This window comes from Leuresthes tenuis, unplaced genomic scaffold (genome assembly GCF_036924035.1).
Source record: "Leuresthes tenuis unplaced genomic scaffold, fLeuTen1.0.hap1 SCAF_16, whole genome shotgun sequence".
NCBI lineage: Eukaryota > Metazoa > Chordata > Actinopteri > Atheriniformes > Atherinopsidae > Leuresthes > Leuresthes tenuis.
The window spans coordinates 9308484-9323876 of record NW_027325370.1 but is presented as its reverse complement, the minus strand read 5'-3'; the positions used below and the strand labels follow the sequence as shown (position 1 = coordinate 9323876).

At 44.1% G+C, this 15393-nt stretch overlaps 2 protein-coding genes across 4 annotated transcripts in view; one reads left to right on the top strand and one right to left on the bottom strand.

Moving 5' to 3' along the window:
• Window positions 1-15393, top strand: part of spsb1 (splA/ryanodine receptor domain and SOCS box containing 1) — a 225925-nt gene that overhangs the window by 28534 nt on the left and 181998 nt on the right. The window lies entirely within an intron of this gene.
• Window positions 7455-15393, bottom strand: part of rerea (arginine-glutamic acid dipeptide (RE) repeats a) — an 88776-nt gene continuing 80837 nt past the window's right edge. For 2 of the 3 annotated variants that reach the window (XM_072366560.1, XM_072366561.1), the window contains 10 exons: window positions 15276-15368; window positions 14559-14758; window positions 14168-14329; window positions 13961-14074; window positions 12486-13864; window positions 11690-11912; window positions 10879-11599; window positions 9987-10130; window positions 9697-9877; window positions 7455-9611 (listed from right to left, as the gene is read on the bottom strand). In XM_072366560.1, the coding sequence (XP_072222661.1) occupies window positions 9578-9611; window positions 9697-9877; window positions 9987-10130; window positions 10879-11599; window positions 11690-11912; window positions 12486-13864; window positions 13961-14074; window positions 14168-14329; window positions 14559-14758; window positions 15276-15368 (3251 nt within the window). In that variant the 3' untranslated portion in view covers window positions 7455-9577. Of the gene's footprint in view, window positions 9612-9696; window positions 9878-9986; window positions 10161-10878; window positions 11600-11689; window positions 11913-12485; window positions 13865-13960; window positions 14075-14167; window positions 14330-14558; window positions 14759-15275; window positions 15369-15393 lie in introns of all 3 variants that reach the window. The other variant, XM_072366558.1, reaches the window with a different exon arrangement.

Genomic DNA, 15393 nt, shown 5'->3' with positions numbered 1-15393 from the left:
CGACTTTCACCAAAATGTTCGATGAGTAGTACGACCAGTAAGCGCCATTCTTCTTCTTCTGTGGTTTTGGTTGGCCGCCGTGCCTCACCTTGGTTTCTGTTCTTTGACGACTTGTCTCTTTGTGCCTTGATTTGAATTTGATGTCACAATGAGGTCTGAGCTTATTGTCACAGTTAAAGCAACACTAGAGAAGTTTGTGAACCTTTAAAACCTCTGGCTCTGCGCCACCCTGTTAAGTTTAGCTTTGCTTGACATTTTTTGTGGCCTCTTCAACATGAAATTCATGTGCAGGGCTCACATGGAGATTTGCTTTCATCACAGTGGTGTAGCATCCCCCAACTTGAGGGGGGAGCCACCAAATTCTCTTGTGTTACTTAAACTGTCTCATTAGTTATTTTGTGCCATTAACCCCCCACCTTCCTCCCGCAGGTAGATGAGCGAACTGTAAGTGTTACTTTTCTGTTACCTTTCTAAATAAAGATTTTGCACTTCAACATCACGTCTTTTCTTCAATTTTGTCATTAACATCACCAATTTACAGTCAAATTTGCATTAACTGTAAATTGGTCTAGTTCATTTACATTTAACTGGTTGTTGAAGCGTTTATTCAATAACAGTCCGGCACTACATCTCATTTTCGTACCACATAGCTTCTGGTTTGTGCTGGTCTGGATTCTTTATTTGACTCTTTTACAGCTTTGCTTTGTGATGACTGGACCTCACCTCAATTTATTGTCCTTCCAAAAATACCAATCGGTCGTGTTAGTTGCCGGTTAGTCCATAAAATAGGTTTCGATCAAATGGAGCAGAATTTAATTTAGATTTGGATCTCGGATAAAAGGTATGCAACATACTTTTTTTCAGGTTGGATCTGGATCTCCCAAAAGTTAGTGGTTTAACTTGATTCTTTACAGGTTTGCTGAGTGATGACTGCACCTCATCTCAATTTATTGTCTCTCCAAGAAGACCTATCCATCATTTCAAAACCGCTTAGTTGCTAGTTTGTCCGTAAAATCGGTTTAGAGCAGAATTTGATTTCCATTTTGACTCTGTCCTCTTGGCCTCAGGCCCTTCTCTCTTTGTCTTCCTACTTACAAAGCTGGTGTTTATAGTTGGGTGCTCATAGTCCCGTGACATTTTATAAGATCCACGTAATGGTCTGTAAGCCGCGCTCCATTTTACTACACAAACATTTTATCACGCTCTCCAAACTGTACAAGTTCTTAATTCTAATGAGCCTGTTGCATTAAGTTCAGCCCTCATTGTGCTAAAGGCACATTCAATTTAATCTTCTCTCATTGATTTAGTCAGTTTTTACTTTCGTTGTGAGAAGCTTGTAATGTGAAAGGGCAAGAAGACTCATCAGTTCAGGACTGATATAGTGCAACATTTGACAGTTGGTCAGTTGGCATGTAATAGTTTCCAGAGCTCCGGATAAGTGGATTAGTATTATTGTAAGTAAGTTGTTCTTCCCATTTCTGTCCTTCGAATTTCTTTCACTTGGCCTGTTTAAGAGGAAAGTGCTTTGTTTGAGCAACTGTCCCAATGGTGTTGTAAACATACTTATCTTAATGAAAACCTATGAAGCTGTAAAGGCTTTAACCGACCTACGGCCCACAAAGACAACGCAACTGTCGTCTTTAACTTATTTATCTTCATGAACACCTATGAAGCAATAAGAGGCTGTATGGTTCTTTAATGTCATGCATTTTAAAGGTCTGACAGACCACCCACTAACATTTACGATTTGTGCAGAAAGAGAAATGCACAAAGATGCACTACCAACACTACCCTAAAACGTAAGTAAATACAAGTTGGACTTTGTTTTATTTAAAGTACAAAACCATCACTGCTCATTAAGGGTAACCCTAACCCATTTTACCTTTAACAACTTTATGTTATGGGCAAACGGGTGAATTATGTGTGTGTATACGCTTTAGGACAGAAAAATACGAAATCAAAGTAAATTAAATCCCTGATTAACTGATGCATAGTTCTCTGTATAATTCGCATAAGGGCAGCAGGCATACTGAAACCTGCACAAAGAAGTTTGAAATGTATGGTACAGTATCATCTCTGGGACTAAACTTGTTTGCAGACTAAAACAAATCTGTTTTTGAGTTGTTCAGGGTTATGAAGTCCACATGACTACACATTAAAGGGCTTAGGGTTAGCCACATGGCAGTATACAGTCTGTTTTAGGTTTCTCTCCCCTTTGAGAGGAGGGGAGGTAAAACACATCCCAGCCTGAAGTCTCATTTTCTCCAAAAAAAATGAATTTATGACAGAGTGCGCTGCCAAAAGAGCCAATTTTCCTCCACTGTCCCAATATTTTGAGTTGACAGACGAGGACTTTTTTTGAAGACTGCAGCCCCTTATTTTTCCAGATTTCCTGCTGGGGAAATGGTGAATCAAAATGCCGTGATGTGTAGGAGCTGAAATGTCAGGTCTCTGTAACTCTGACAGTGTACATACGCCTCAGTAAGAAACATATATGAGGACAGTTGGAGGGGCACCACCTGGGGCTGAGTGAGCTGCAGCGGCACCGAGTCCCACCGAACGTTACGTTTCTGCCAGCTGCATTCTTTATGACAACACATTAAAGAGGAGCCTGGAAGTCTAGTGACTGAGCTTTGCGTTGCCTCTCCTCTGCCAACAAGGAACCAAACCTGGCACTCTTTATTGAACAAAGAGCTCCTCTGACTTCAGGCTGTTCCCTTGAAAATAAAACTCAAGACAATAGAGACAGCCGGCAGAGGATGTGTGTGAGTGTGAGAGGCAGGGTGTGTGAGGTTTGTGGTAGGCGTTACCAGAGGCCTCTTGAGAGTGTTTATATGTGTGTGTGTGTATGGGAGTGGGTCAGGAATGCAGAGGCCGTGCCAGTGGCCGCGCGGGGTTGATCTGCTAGACAAGGGGGAATCCAGATTAGCTATGACAGGAATGTGAGACTAGGATATCATTAGAAGCCCAGGAGCCACAAACCTGCAGCAGGCAGCTATGCAAACAGATAAACTGACACACGCAGGGACAAAATGAGTGTTTAAGTTGGTCAAAATGGCAGCAGATCCTCACTTGAGACACAGGACAGTATGGTGCGCTGTGCAGGGCTTTGAGATCTTTCCGATTATCGGGTGTGAAGTTAAAACATTTACAAAACAAAACTTCCCTCATGCTTCTTTCGGCGCTGCTCTGAGTGGAGTAAAGAATACATTATATGATAGTTAACAGATGTTCATATGAACCACAGTAACGTTGCCGGAGGAAACGTGTCACCAAAGTTCTCGTTTTATCAGATAAGATTATTATGAACACAACAGTGTTGTTGTTGGTCAAACGAGCATGACAGTTACTGCTGGTTGTTGTGAGATAGTCGTGCAACTATCTGCACTTTCTTGTTTGTGTTCTTTGTTGAATTCCTTTTGGCTGTTTTTGAATTTTTGTCACCTATTCCTGTGCCTCGTCTCTGAATAGTTTCACCTTCGTCTTTATGTGTGCATCCAAAGGCCTGGCATTAAAGCTTAAAAGGATTCATGGCCTGCCTCTGCTGTCTTTTTTTCTTCTGTGGTAGCCCTGAGGTGAAAAACACAACAACACTAGACAAAACACACGAATACGAAGAGAAACGTTTCAGATAAGACAACAACACTGAAAATCAGAAAGAGAAGAAAAACAGAAAATCATATATTGACCTTTTGTTTTTGATTGTGCTTTGTACCTCAGAGCCACTGTAAAGCATTCCAATGCATTCAGTTTAAGACAATAGACAGACACAACACTTAAGTGATGAATCTCCTTCAATTCGAGCAGGTTTACGTCAGTTTAAGAAAAAAAAAAGGTAATTAATTTCAAGTGAAACAGACAGCTGTGTGGTCTCTGTGTTAGTTTAGGCACAGAGTGCTCACATGTGGCTCAGAGTAGACTGAATGTTCATATTGTCAGGTTCAGATAGATTTGTCTGTCAACTTGAGAAGTGAAGAGGAGACCATGTATGTGTAGAACAGAAACTCCAGACTGCAGTTCCCAACATCCAGAAAAAAAACAGACAAAGTTCTACATGTTGATGAAAATAACTCGTCAAAATGGTGGAAAAACAATCAGCTTAAGACCAAAAGCAGAACAGTTCATCTGTCAAACTATTGTTTCAGCATGTATGCTGCCAGCGGAGTTGGCACACTGGTTTTTATTGATTGTGTCACTGCCTGTAGTCAAAACAGGTTAAATGTGTATATACAAGTATTCTCTGTGCTCATATTCAGCCATGTACATTAATCTAACATTAAATCAGCAGGTCAACGATCCTAAATGTAGTACTAAAGAGCTTGTCAGGTTGAGGAGGTGAAATATCTCAGCCTGACTCCAACAGCTGCAGAGCATCATGGGTAAAAAATTGTAAGTCTACATTAATGTAAGGCAACTTGCATTAAAGATGGGACTTGACACATTAATGCAGAAACAAATAACTCATTTTAACTGAACTGTAGTAAAGCTTCGACCAATAAACTACCATCTAAAACAAAGATGTTAATTACTCCGCAACAGTCCTGAGACACCCCTCATTCTTTATGCAGTGCCACTAAACCAGGAAATGTGCAGTGATGTAGTTGCAAACCTGAATCTAAATACATTATAAAAGACAGTTTGCTCGACAGTAACAAGCTTGAAAGTGAATATTTGGTCTGAGCACCTTCATTCAACACAGCCTGAACCCTCTCAGACAAGCTTTCTGTTATTTCTTTAAGTAGACTTCAGGAATAGTCCTTTAAGGACATTTCAAAGCTCTTCTTTGGATGTTTTTTGCCTTTTGTTCTCTGTCAGATGATCCCACACTGCTTCAGTAATATTGAGGTCCGAGCTCTGGTTGCCACTGATTTTCAGTCCACTTATTGTGTCATTTGGCATAGCTCAGCCTTTTCTCCCTGTTTCCCTTCCTTAAGAATGGCTTCTTGACAGCCACCCTTCCATGGAGACCATTTCTGATGAGGCTTGGGCCAACAGTAGATGGATCAGCTGAAGGTCGAGCTGCATCTCTCAGGTCCTGTTTCTGCTTCATTGCTGGATTTTTTTTCCTATTTCTTAAAGAGACTTCTGCCTTTTGTTTTATTACTACACTTGTCCTGTTCCTCAGATTTTTTTTAATGACACACTGCGCATCATGTTGAGACGTGACAAATTTTTGCCACCTTTTTGAGAATCACCTTAGTGCAAATATATTACTCATTTGTTATTAACTGTTATTTACGGTAGTTATTTTTTTATGAATGTAACTAAAGAAATTGAAACAAATTATGTTTCTTTGTGTCAAGCTGCTACTAAAAAAGTGCATTTTTAAATTGGTTTATTGCGGAGTTGTCCGTTATGTCAGACACAAAACTCGTTCCTCCCTTGAGTTATAGGCCTTTATCATGCTAGAATGATTCATAGATCAATGTGAAATAGCTTCTCAATAAAATCTAATGAAAAGGTATGAAAACTGAACTGAATCAGGCTCCCTAGAAGCAAAAACATAAAGAAATGAGTGGTGGCTCAAGACTTTTGTATGGCACTGTGTCCTTGAGGCAAATAGATGTGCATATAGGGAATATAAACACTTCCACAAGAGTTAAAAAATAGAAAAACTGGATAGAGGTGGTGGGAACAAAACAAGTTGTTTATGGTTCTTGAGTGGGATAAAAAAAAAAAAAAAAAAAGAAACCTCCAAAATGTTTGACCATGAAAATTCAGCTAAGATCTCTCCAATTTTATGTCCCCCCCCCCCCCCACAAATAAATCTTGAGGAGGCTCAGCCTCACATAGATGAAAAGAAAGTGGTGATTAGAGCAGGACTGGAATTCAGAGGTCAATGATCTGCAGGCCTGGTGGATGTTTTTGTCTCTGAACAGTCACTCTCCCAGTTTTAGTTTGTTCTATTTCTTTTTAACAGGAAAAAGGCGCTTTGACCTTTCCTTGAAAAACGTAGGCTGTTTCATTGATATATTCAGTTTGTTTAAAATGCAGGGATAATGTTTTAAATAATCCACCCGCCTGCATATTCAAGACAGGCTGATTTGCATTTTAGATGCTGTTAATTACCCTTAATCGCATGCACCAAATTCCTACAGCTGGGCTTCATTTATTGAGTGGAGTTTTCACGTAAATACAGGTTTCTTGTTTTATAAAAGTCCGAATGCTGGTCCAGATGTGAATGAGATTTTATTTCTACAACAAACAGGATGGTGGTGTTAGGCAGAATATCAGACACAGTATCATGTTTCTTCTAGATGAAATTCAGACAGCAGCAGATTTGCTTTTTTTGTGTCAGTACAGCTTATTTTCAGATACACGGGGACCTGCTCGGCTTCAGAGCTGCCGCACAGCTACCTTCCGACTGAGTGCACTAATAGCGTGTAGGCTCCTCGCTGCCACTGAGCATCACGTTCTGCAGCAGGCAGGCCCAGTGGAGCGAAAGAAAAGAGAGGAGGATGGATGAAATGAGGAGGCTCTGTCCTGGACCTGCTGCATCAGACACAAAAACAGTGCGAGAACAGCAAAAGACATATCGTTATTCAGACAGAAAGAGCACTTTTTTTTAGGACTATGAATCCCTTTGTGCCTGCCTGAGGGGTACACACAGTATCATGAGAAGGATTTGAGCTGACACAAGTCACAGTCGCTCCATCGCCGGTGTGAAGGAGGAGGAGGGGATGAATTATTCAACCAGCCAGCTCTGCTCGGCTCTGACGTCTTGTTGTTTTATGGAGAGGTGAAACGAGCAGCCAACAACAAGCAGCACCTCCTCACAAGGCTGCCACCGTCACGTGACATCCACAGGAACCTCGATTTTCCCGAGGACAGGGAATCATTTCAGATAGCAGCAGTGGAATAATAGCTCCCTCTCAAAATGACGCACCACAGCATCACAGATTGCTGGCCTATCACTCCCTACACGCAGGATGAAATGACAGCCTTGCCCCGCTGATAGAAAAGCATCACAGTCTGAGTAGGTGTTCCTTGTGGCTTAGCCCGGCTTTGATGTTTTTAAAGTGAAGCAGTGCAAAATTCAGCGCCGAGATTCACAACCTGCTGCTGCAGTGATCTTTCAAAGCTGTTTGTGCATCTGACAAAATGGAAGGCTTGGGGGGGAGCAGCAAACAGGAATGTCTTACCTTTTCTGGAGAAAAATATCTATTATTCCAGAGAAAATGTAGGACGCGAGTGCTTATCAGAACAGCAAGTAACAGTCCCTCAGCTCAGCTACAGAATGACATATCACAAATGTATAAAACAGAGGGAATTAGGGGCTTACTTTGAGAGCAATTCAGCATTTGAGCAGTGAGTAATCAAAGTTGTTTACCTTGAAAATGGTTTATAGTGGGCGATTAGATTTAGTGTGCTCTACCTCGGCGAACAAACAACCCTGTTTACGACCAAGAGGCAGCGAACGGCATAAAGAAGAAAATAAAAGATGGAGGCGTACCTTGTGGTGTAACTTAGTCGTTTATTTTAATTCCACAAATTTTTCAAAAAAATTACAAAATACTCAAATGGAGAGAACACAGGACTCACAATTTTTCTTATTATTTCTACTTTTTGTTTACATTGTGTCATCCCATGGCGACTACTCATATATACAATAAGCTTCAAGATACCAGTATATATATAAATCTTAGCAGTCAGAATTTACATTCTGCTATTGCCGCTTTGAAACAAGAAGCTAAACCATTGACAACACTTAACATCAAAGGTTTCGGAGACACAAAAAGAGGGAATAAAAGGCGAGGGAATCATTGGGAAATGAGGCAAAGGATGACGATGACGATGAAGAGTACGTTGTCAGGAGAGAGACAGGAATCGGTGAAAGATGGCGAGACAGAGTGACAGGCTGTTGTCAGGGCTTTAAAGACTTATTCATAAAGGGGCAGGAGTTTGCAGGCATTTAGATGTAAATATAGTGCTCCATGGGAAGATATGGTCACCTTTAAATGCAAGTACAGTATCTTCAACTGGTTAAAATAGATGGAAAAATATATATATAAAAAAAGAAAAAAAAAGCCACAGTTTTTTAAATGTCCATGACAGTCGAACAGTCTTAGTGCATGGAACTGAGGCGGAGAGAAAACAATAAAAACATGGGCTCATGTGCACTGGTATGACACGTCAACACTACTTGTAACAGTCAGTGGCACACAAACACATCACTCCTGAGCCCGAGGAGGCCATGTGTCTCCATAAGGAACCAAGGCATATGAAAACATAGAGGAATGCACTAACACACCAAATCATCGTCCCTGCACCTCACGGTGGTCTCGTGTTGGCAGACCTCCTCTAGTGTCACAGTGAACATTATTACAGCCTAGTTGGAGGACGTCTCAGTTCGGTTTCAGCCCGGCAACAACACTGATGACTGGACCAGGTCAGGAAAAGGGACTCCAGAAGACAAACTCTTACCGACTCACAACCACTCACACATTAAAAACAATCCTGAAGTCCTGCTAGGCTCGGCTAACAGCGAACAAAGATTAAAATCAGGTCTGATTATTTTAAAAATATAATAGAAATAGAACTGCAGATTTCAGCCGAAAATGTTTCAGGTGTCCGAATTGCTAAAATCATAATTAAAACCACTCAAAAGTGATCATTTTCTCTCTTTTTTTGGCTTAAAAATTAATTAAAAGGATAAAACCAGTTGAGTAGAGCTCAAGGATGCTCCTTCAGTGCAAAGTTTTCCTTTTCTTTTTAGTCCGTGGCCTCAGTGTGCACTCAGGGACGTGCGTCGCCTCTTCAAGTGTTTCAAATCAGTAACTCGACGCAATGAGTCGACAAATTCTGACAACCTGCTGCGTGTCACAGGTGATGAATGGATGTGGAGGGTGTGACAGGGTTAGGCTTTACATACAGTAGTGTATGTGGGACTAAATCTAACACAGTGATGTCACAACTGAACCGCAACTCTCAGAAACTGCTCATATAATGCCATGGTGTTCCCCTCTGAAACAAGGGATAATGCTTTAAAACAATTATATTGGAGGCTGAAACGACTTGGTTTGGAGTCCACACCTAGTAATAATAATAATTATAATATTTATATGTTTTATATACTATTTACAGACTCAAAAACGCCATGCTGTAGCTTTTCTTAAAATTATGAAAAACCTCCAACAATGTATTAAAATAAATGTTGAATTTAAGATAGCACTTGTTATTTTTCCATAAATGGTCTGACGGGTCATGTCTTTTTTTTTCTTTTCTTTTCTCGATAAGCACAGTGTCTTGTTCTAGCACCTACAGAAAAATGTCAGGGAAGCTTGTCATGCAGGAGTCTTGAGGACGTTGTCACTATTGGCTAAATACCAACAAAAAAAAAAAAAAAAAAAGAAGAAAGAAAAAAAAAATAGAAGTCAATGTCTTGATAAAATAATGACAAAAAAAGTCCTTGACAGGAATAAAACCAAATTTCAGAGGAATTCTCAGATGATCCACTTGGTCTTTTTCTGTTCTTCAAAAGTGAATGTGTTTAGAGGTCCACGAGGAGCCTCTGCAAGACCGATCTGTAACAACTTCCTGTGACCTGCATCCGTCAGTCGCCGCCTCCCCTGACTGCTTACAGCTGCTTGTCACTTTCTTTCTTCAGCCGGCTGGAAGAGAAAGAGCATCAAGTTTTCAAATCTGGACAGTCAGAACCAAGCACATTCCAAGTCTGATGTCTGGTGCTTATCTGACCTGTAGTAGTCCTCCTGACCGGGCAGCGGTCCTCCGTGCATGTGATGGTGTCCGTGGAGCCACTGCTGCTCCATTGCCAGCCTCTGGAGCTCGGCCGACTGGGCGTGCATGGCCTGCAGCTGGTGAGCTGCTGACATGGGAGGTGGAAGACCTCCTGGTAGGTCCCGGGGATATGGAGAACCTGGGGAAAGCATAACACAATGAAATTATATCAAGAGGTCTAGCAGAGCTCTGGGTGACAGATCAGATAAGATATTTCTGGTTATGAGAGTTGACAGGTGAGAGCCTACCGAAGACTGGGTGGCGCAGCATCTCGTGTTCATGCGGCGGCTGGCCCAGGAGAGCGTTGGGGATGGCGCCGGGTGGGTAAGGGAAGCGAGCCAGGTGAGGTCCAGCTCCAAGGGGATCCACTGCCAGTGGATGGGCCCCAGAACCTGGGGGACACACAAGACATTCACCACCGCCTGCTGGGTGTCAGAATCTTAGATTCAAGGTACACTCGTTACAAGATTGTGTATCACAGAAAGTGCACAGTACAGACATTAGCATTACACAGCTTCCTATAACCTTACTCCTCTCATGGGTCAGTGCAGGGACAACTTAACTGTACGTTGTAATTGGAAACTTCATGAGGATTTAACTTGCTTTTACCCAATCTCAAATGTCACACATTATCAGAGGATTTAAATAAGAGGTGATGTTCCAGATTAAATGGTAAAAAAATATTTCAGTCCCCTTTGCTCACTAATCACTGCGATGAGAGTAGTATGATTTACAGATAGCTCGATTCAAATTACAGCACACTGACTGATGCACTCATCTGTATATTACAAGACATTCAACTCATTTCAACTTCTCTGAAAGTTTTCTTACTCTTTAGTCTTTGTTGTAAATAGTTTAACTTGAATCACAGAAAATAAAAATACAACAATTCATGCTCATGTACCATTAATGTTTGTCAAAACTATTTTTTCTGTTACATTTTACCACAGGATGCAGACAAGTTCAGTTCAGTAAATGAAGCAAAGAAGTGGCACCAATTCAAAGAGCAACGGCAGGTAAAAATATCCAATTACATTATATTTACTTCTTAAAAAAAATCATCTACGATAATAGTTGAAGAGGTGCCATTTCTACAGTGTTAAAAGAGCATTTATGTATACAAGCAGGGCTTTCTTTTACCTTGGTGAAGGGGATCTTGCTGGTGGAGGTGGAGATGGGAGTGAATGTGCGAATGCTGGTGGTGGTGCGGCGTGACATTGAACATCTGCAGACGGGCGATGGGGTCATTGGCTACTGTGGCCATCCTCTCAGCATGGAGTCTCTCTGCAGCCAACCTCTCTGGGTAGCTCATTTCTGGCCGAAGCTGAGGCCCTGCTAGAGCTAGCCGGTCACGCTCCAGTGGGTTCAGGCTCGGATGAAAGGAGGCGAATGGGTGAGGGCTGGGCATGGGGGGCAAAGTGATGGCCCCGTGTCTGGCAAAGTGCTCCATGGGGTTTGTGGAAGGGTGGAGTGTGTCCATTTCTGGAGGTTTGACTTCGAAACCAGGTTTCATCCTTTCTCTAAGCTCCCTCTCACGGATCTCCCTCTCGCGCATCTCCCGCTCACGCAGCTCACGTTCCCGCATGCCCGGGTCAGCGTTGTACAGGCCGGGCATGTGATAAGCCAGCAGCGGGTCTGCGGGGTTGAGGGACACAAAGAAGGGGTGGTTTCGATTGGTGGGTGACATGACGTGGGGTCTGGCGTACTCGCTGAGGGTGCGCAGGGCAGGGGTGTCAGGACCGATGTACGGAGGAACAGCCGCAATCGTAGTTGGAGGGCCGTCAAAGTGTGGTCGCATGTGAGCGGGGCCAGCCATCTGAGGTTCACCCATTCTGCTGTCATGAGAGGAGCTGGAAGCTTTCTGGAAGGACATATGTGTAATGTTTAGTATGGAAAAAAAAGAAAAGAACAGATGCCAAAGAAAGAGGTAAAGGAAGGTGAAAGCACTCACCGCGGCACGCTCCACCTCCTTCTCTCGTTCCCGCTCTCGTTCCCGTTCTTTTTCCCTTTCCCTCTCTCGTTCCTTCTCCTCCCTTGCTTTCTGTTCTGCTTCCCTCTTGGCTTTCTCCAGAGCTTCCTCTCGCTTCTTGGCCAGTTTCGATGAAGCCAGTGGAGTGAAATAATAATCTGTCCTCGCACACGAGTTGTAACCCCGGTCCAGGTGCTTGTAGAACCTGTTAAAACAATTGACATTTTCTCAAATAGCTGAATATAAGTTCTTAAATTCATGCTTGTGACAAAGAGGTGAGACAAAACAAGCTACAGCTTTATTTTGTGTGCTGAACGGCATTTTAATGTTAAAACCAGATGTATGAGCTTACACTAGTTCATTATTCAAAAGGAAACAAACTCCCTCAGCACCTGCTGCTGCTGCTATGCTGACTATGAATTAAAATCCTCATTGCTATTCATTGACAGCCTGAGAGTCACTTAAGCACAAGGCAACTACAGACACTCATATTCAAATATGCTCAGATCCTCAGTTCACTCACATCTCTCTGTAATTAATCTCCCTGTGCTCCAACCCTGATAATTCTGAGCCATCAGCCACCAAAAGCTCAAGGCTAATTGTGGCCTTGGATGCCTGTTTTGCTGACGACATTCGATTTGTTGCCTACATCAAAGCCTTAAAGCATGAAGGAAGTAACTTTATAGTTGGAAAAGTAAGCAGCTCAACACATTGATAAATAACAGCTTATGCAGGCTTTTCTTCCCCTGTTGTTTGGTTACAGTGTTGCCAGACGTACCGTGCTGACTGGCTGGCGTGGCTGGGCGTATTGACGACTGTAGGCTCTGGAGAGGGGCTTCTCTGGGGTGGAGGCGGACTCTCAGGCTCTTCTGGCTCATCCAGAGGCTCCTCTTTGATGTGTACAGGTGGGATTACTGGGCCAGGACCAGCACAGGGTACTGAGGCAGGGAGTGGCATGGAGATGGAAGAGGATGGGGCGGAAGAAGATGGAGGCTGTAAACCAGGCATAGAGTTTGAGGAGGATGGGGGAGGGCCAGTTGGAGGTAGAACTGTACTGAAAGGATGAGAGGAGAAAGGTGGCTGAGGTGGCCCGTTGGGGTGTGAGGCCGCCACGGAAGGCGGAAGCGGAGGAGCTAAAGGAGGCTGGTGGCTGGCTGAAGGTGGCAGGCTTTGAGACTGGGTGAGAACTGGAGGCTGGGCTGGTGGAGGCTGAAGCTGCTGCCCCTGAGGCATGAGCTGGAGGGGAGGTGGATGTGCTGATGGAGGATGATGGTTGGATAAGGAGCTGAGTGGTTTGAGGGCAGGAGGTGGAGGCAGGTTTGAAGGCATCTGAGGGAATGGAGGTGCCGAAACGTGGGGTGAGTGTTTGTGAGACTGTGAGGTGGGTATCTGAGGGATGGGTGTAGTTGGAGGGGGCTTGATGTGAGGCATGGACATCGGTGCAGGGGGCAGTGGCTGCTCTCTTGGAGGCTGGCCTCCACTTTGAGAGGATGACTGGGACTGAGAAGGAGGCGTGTGAGCCCTCTGCTGTGACTGGCCAGAAACAGGTGGGGGTGGGACCTGAGAGGGACCCACAGGGAATCCCTGAGGAGTCATGGCGAGAGGGTGTGGCATGTGGGAAGGTCCAGGCTGTAGTGGATGTGGCATGGGGGCCATGGGACCGTGATGTGGGCTGGGTAAAGACTGAGGTGGGACTGTGGGTCCAGGAGGTGGAGCCTGAGTTATAGGTGAATGAGGAGAAGGAAGCCTTTGAGGATGGAGCGCTGCTCCAGATTGAATGAGTGAAAGAGGGCTGGTCTGTGGCAGAGGCTGAGGAGGTAGAGAGGTGGAGGCAGCTGCAGGGGAGACCTGTGGGGGCAGTGCTTGGGTTGAGGTTGCAGGTGGAGGAGGTGCTGAAGGGGCAGCTGAGGTGCCGGGTTGACACTGGATGACTGGAGGATGCTGGCTCTGCAGGAGCTGCTGCTGCTGGGCGGAGGAGTCCGAGTCACTCTCATTGTCACGGGGGCTGGGGATGCTCGGGGAAGAGCTCCGGTTGTCCTGGTCAATGTCTTTTGGATCACTACTAAGCTCTTCATTAATGCTTCGCCCGTCAGAGCTCTCGCCCTCTCCCTCACCCTCTCCCTCGCATTCTGATGGCGAGTCCGGCCGACTCAACTCCTGTTGAACAAAGTGGAGAACAGGATGAGTCTCATCACATCAAATCTTTAAATTCCACAGAAATACATATTGATGAACTAAAAACAAAACACTCACTTGTGTCTTGGACTTTTTGGCATTGGCCCTCTCAGGCTCTTCTGAGTCTGAAGCTCCCTTCTCTCTTTGCCGTTTGGCACTCTTCATGGGTGAAGGAGCTTCCTCTTTAATCTTCTGTGAGGCAAAAGTGGCAGCAGCATTAGATTATATTTCACAGGTATACATGCACGGAGACACAGGGTTTTGATGATTCTCAGTCATTTTTACCTTGCTTGGCTTCTTCATGGAGTCTGTCTTGCTGTCAGTGCTGTCGGTGCTAGCTGCGCTGGGTGAAGTCCGACCACTGGAGCGCAAATCCTCGTTGGTAGGCGAGGCTCTGCCATCGGGACTGGCTGTCTGCTTCTTACGACCACTACGTAGCGTTGACATCTGTTAATACAAGAGATATTAGGCCTCCGTGTAACATACAACAATTACATCCTCAAACCTTAGAGCCTTTTAACTAGACTTAATGTGTGATATAATGCAGGTTAAAGTTGTCCCTGCATCATGGGATGATAGGCTCTGCAATCCGGCTGTTCATTGCTCCAGGGATAACTCTGACAATATGTTCCTTAAGATGAAAATAGATGTATGTGATGTAAGAGTGGTGGCTCACCGAGCCTCGGTTCCGTCGGGTCCTCATGCTATGCTTCCCGCTGAGTCCATCCTCTTCCTCTTTGACAGGTTTGAACATAAATGGCGGCGGGTCCACGGGCTTCTCGATGGGGGGCAGTTCAGCGTACTTCTTGAAGTGAATGCGGCAGTCAGTGCAAAGCAAGATGTTCTCCCGTCCCCCGTGGTGCCAGTCCTTGGAGGCTGAGGAAAGTCATTTACAGTTGTGAAATAAGACACTCTCTCACAGGTAGTGAAAGGAACAAACAACACACAGAAATGAGCCGACAGCTACAGAATACAGAGAATGCAACTAACTCTGTATCTCAACATTTAATAAGATTAATTCATTTCCACACAGAATAATCTATCCTTTCATACATTCTGTATTTACACTTTCAGTGATGTAATCATAAGGTCTATATGGGTTAACACCATAAAGCTAAAGTTATTAGCCTCCCTTGTTGTGATGGCAACCTAAGTGTGATCAGATGGGAGCCTGGTACTGGGAGCCAGCTGTGTGGAAAAGGGGGAAGGATAATGAGGTGCAGAGAGTGAATGAGCTGTGGGCTCATGTCTGACTTGATCAAATTAGTTTTGACATCTTCTGATGCCCATCTGTCACACAGCACAGTGCTGGACGGGATCATACGGATCCTGAGACAGAACAGGAACATACAAGGACAGTGTGTGTAGAAAATGTTTGAAGTGGGTTCCTTACTGGTAGTGAAACAGTGGCGGCAGGCGTAACCCTTTAGCTCCTGCTCGCTGTCTTCACTGTCGAAGTCATCTTCACTGGCTGAGCTGAGGTCCACTGGAAGAACGACAAAGAAGAAACA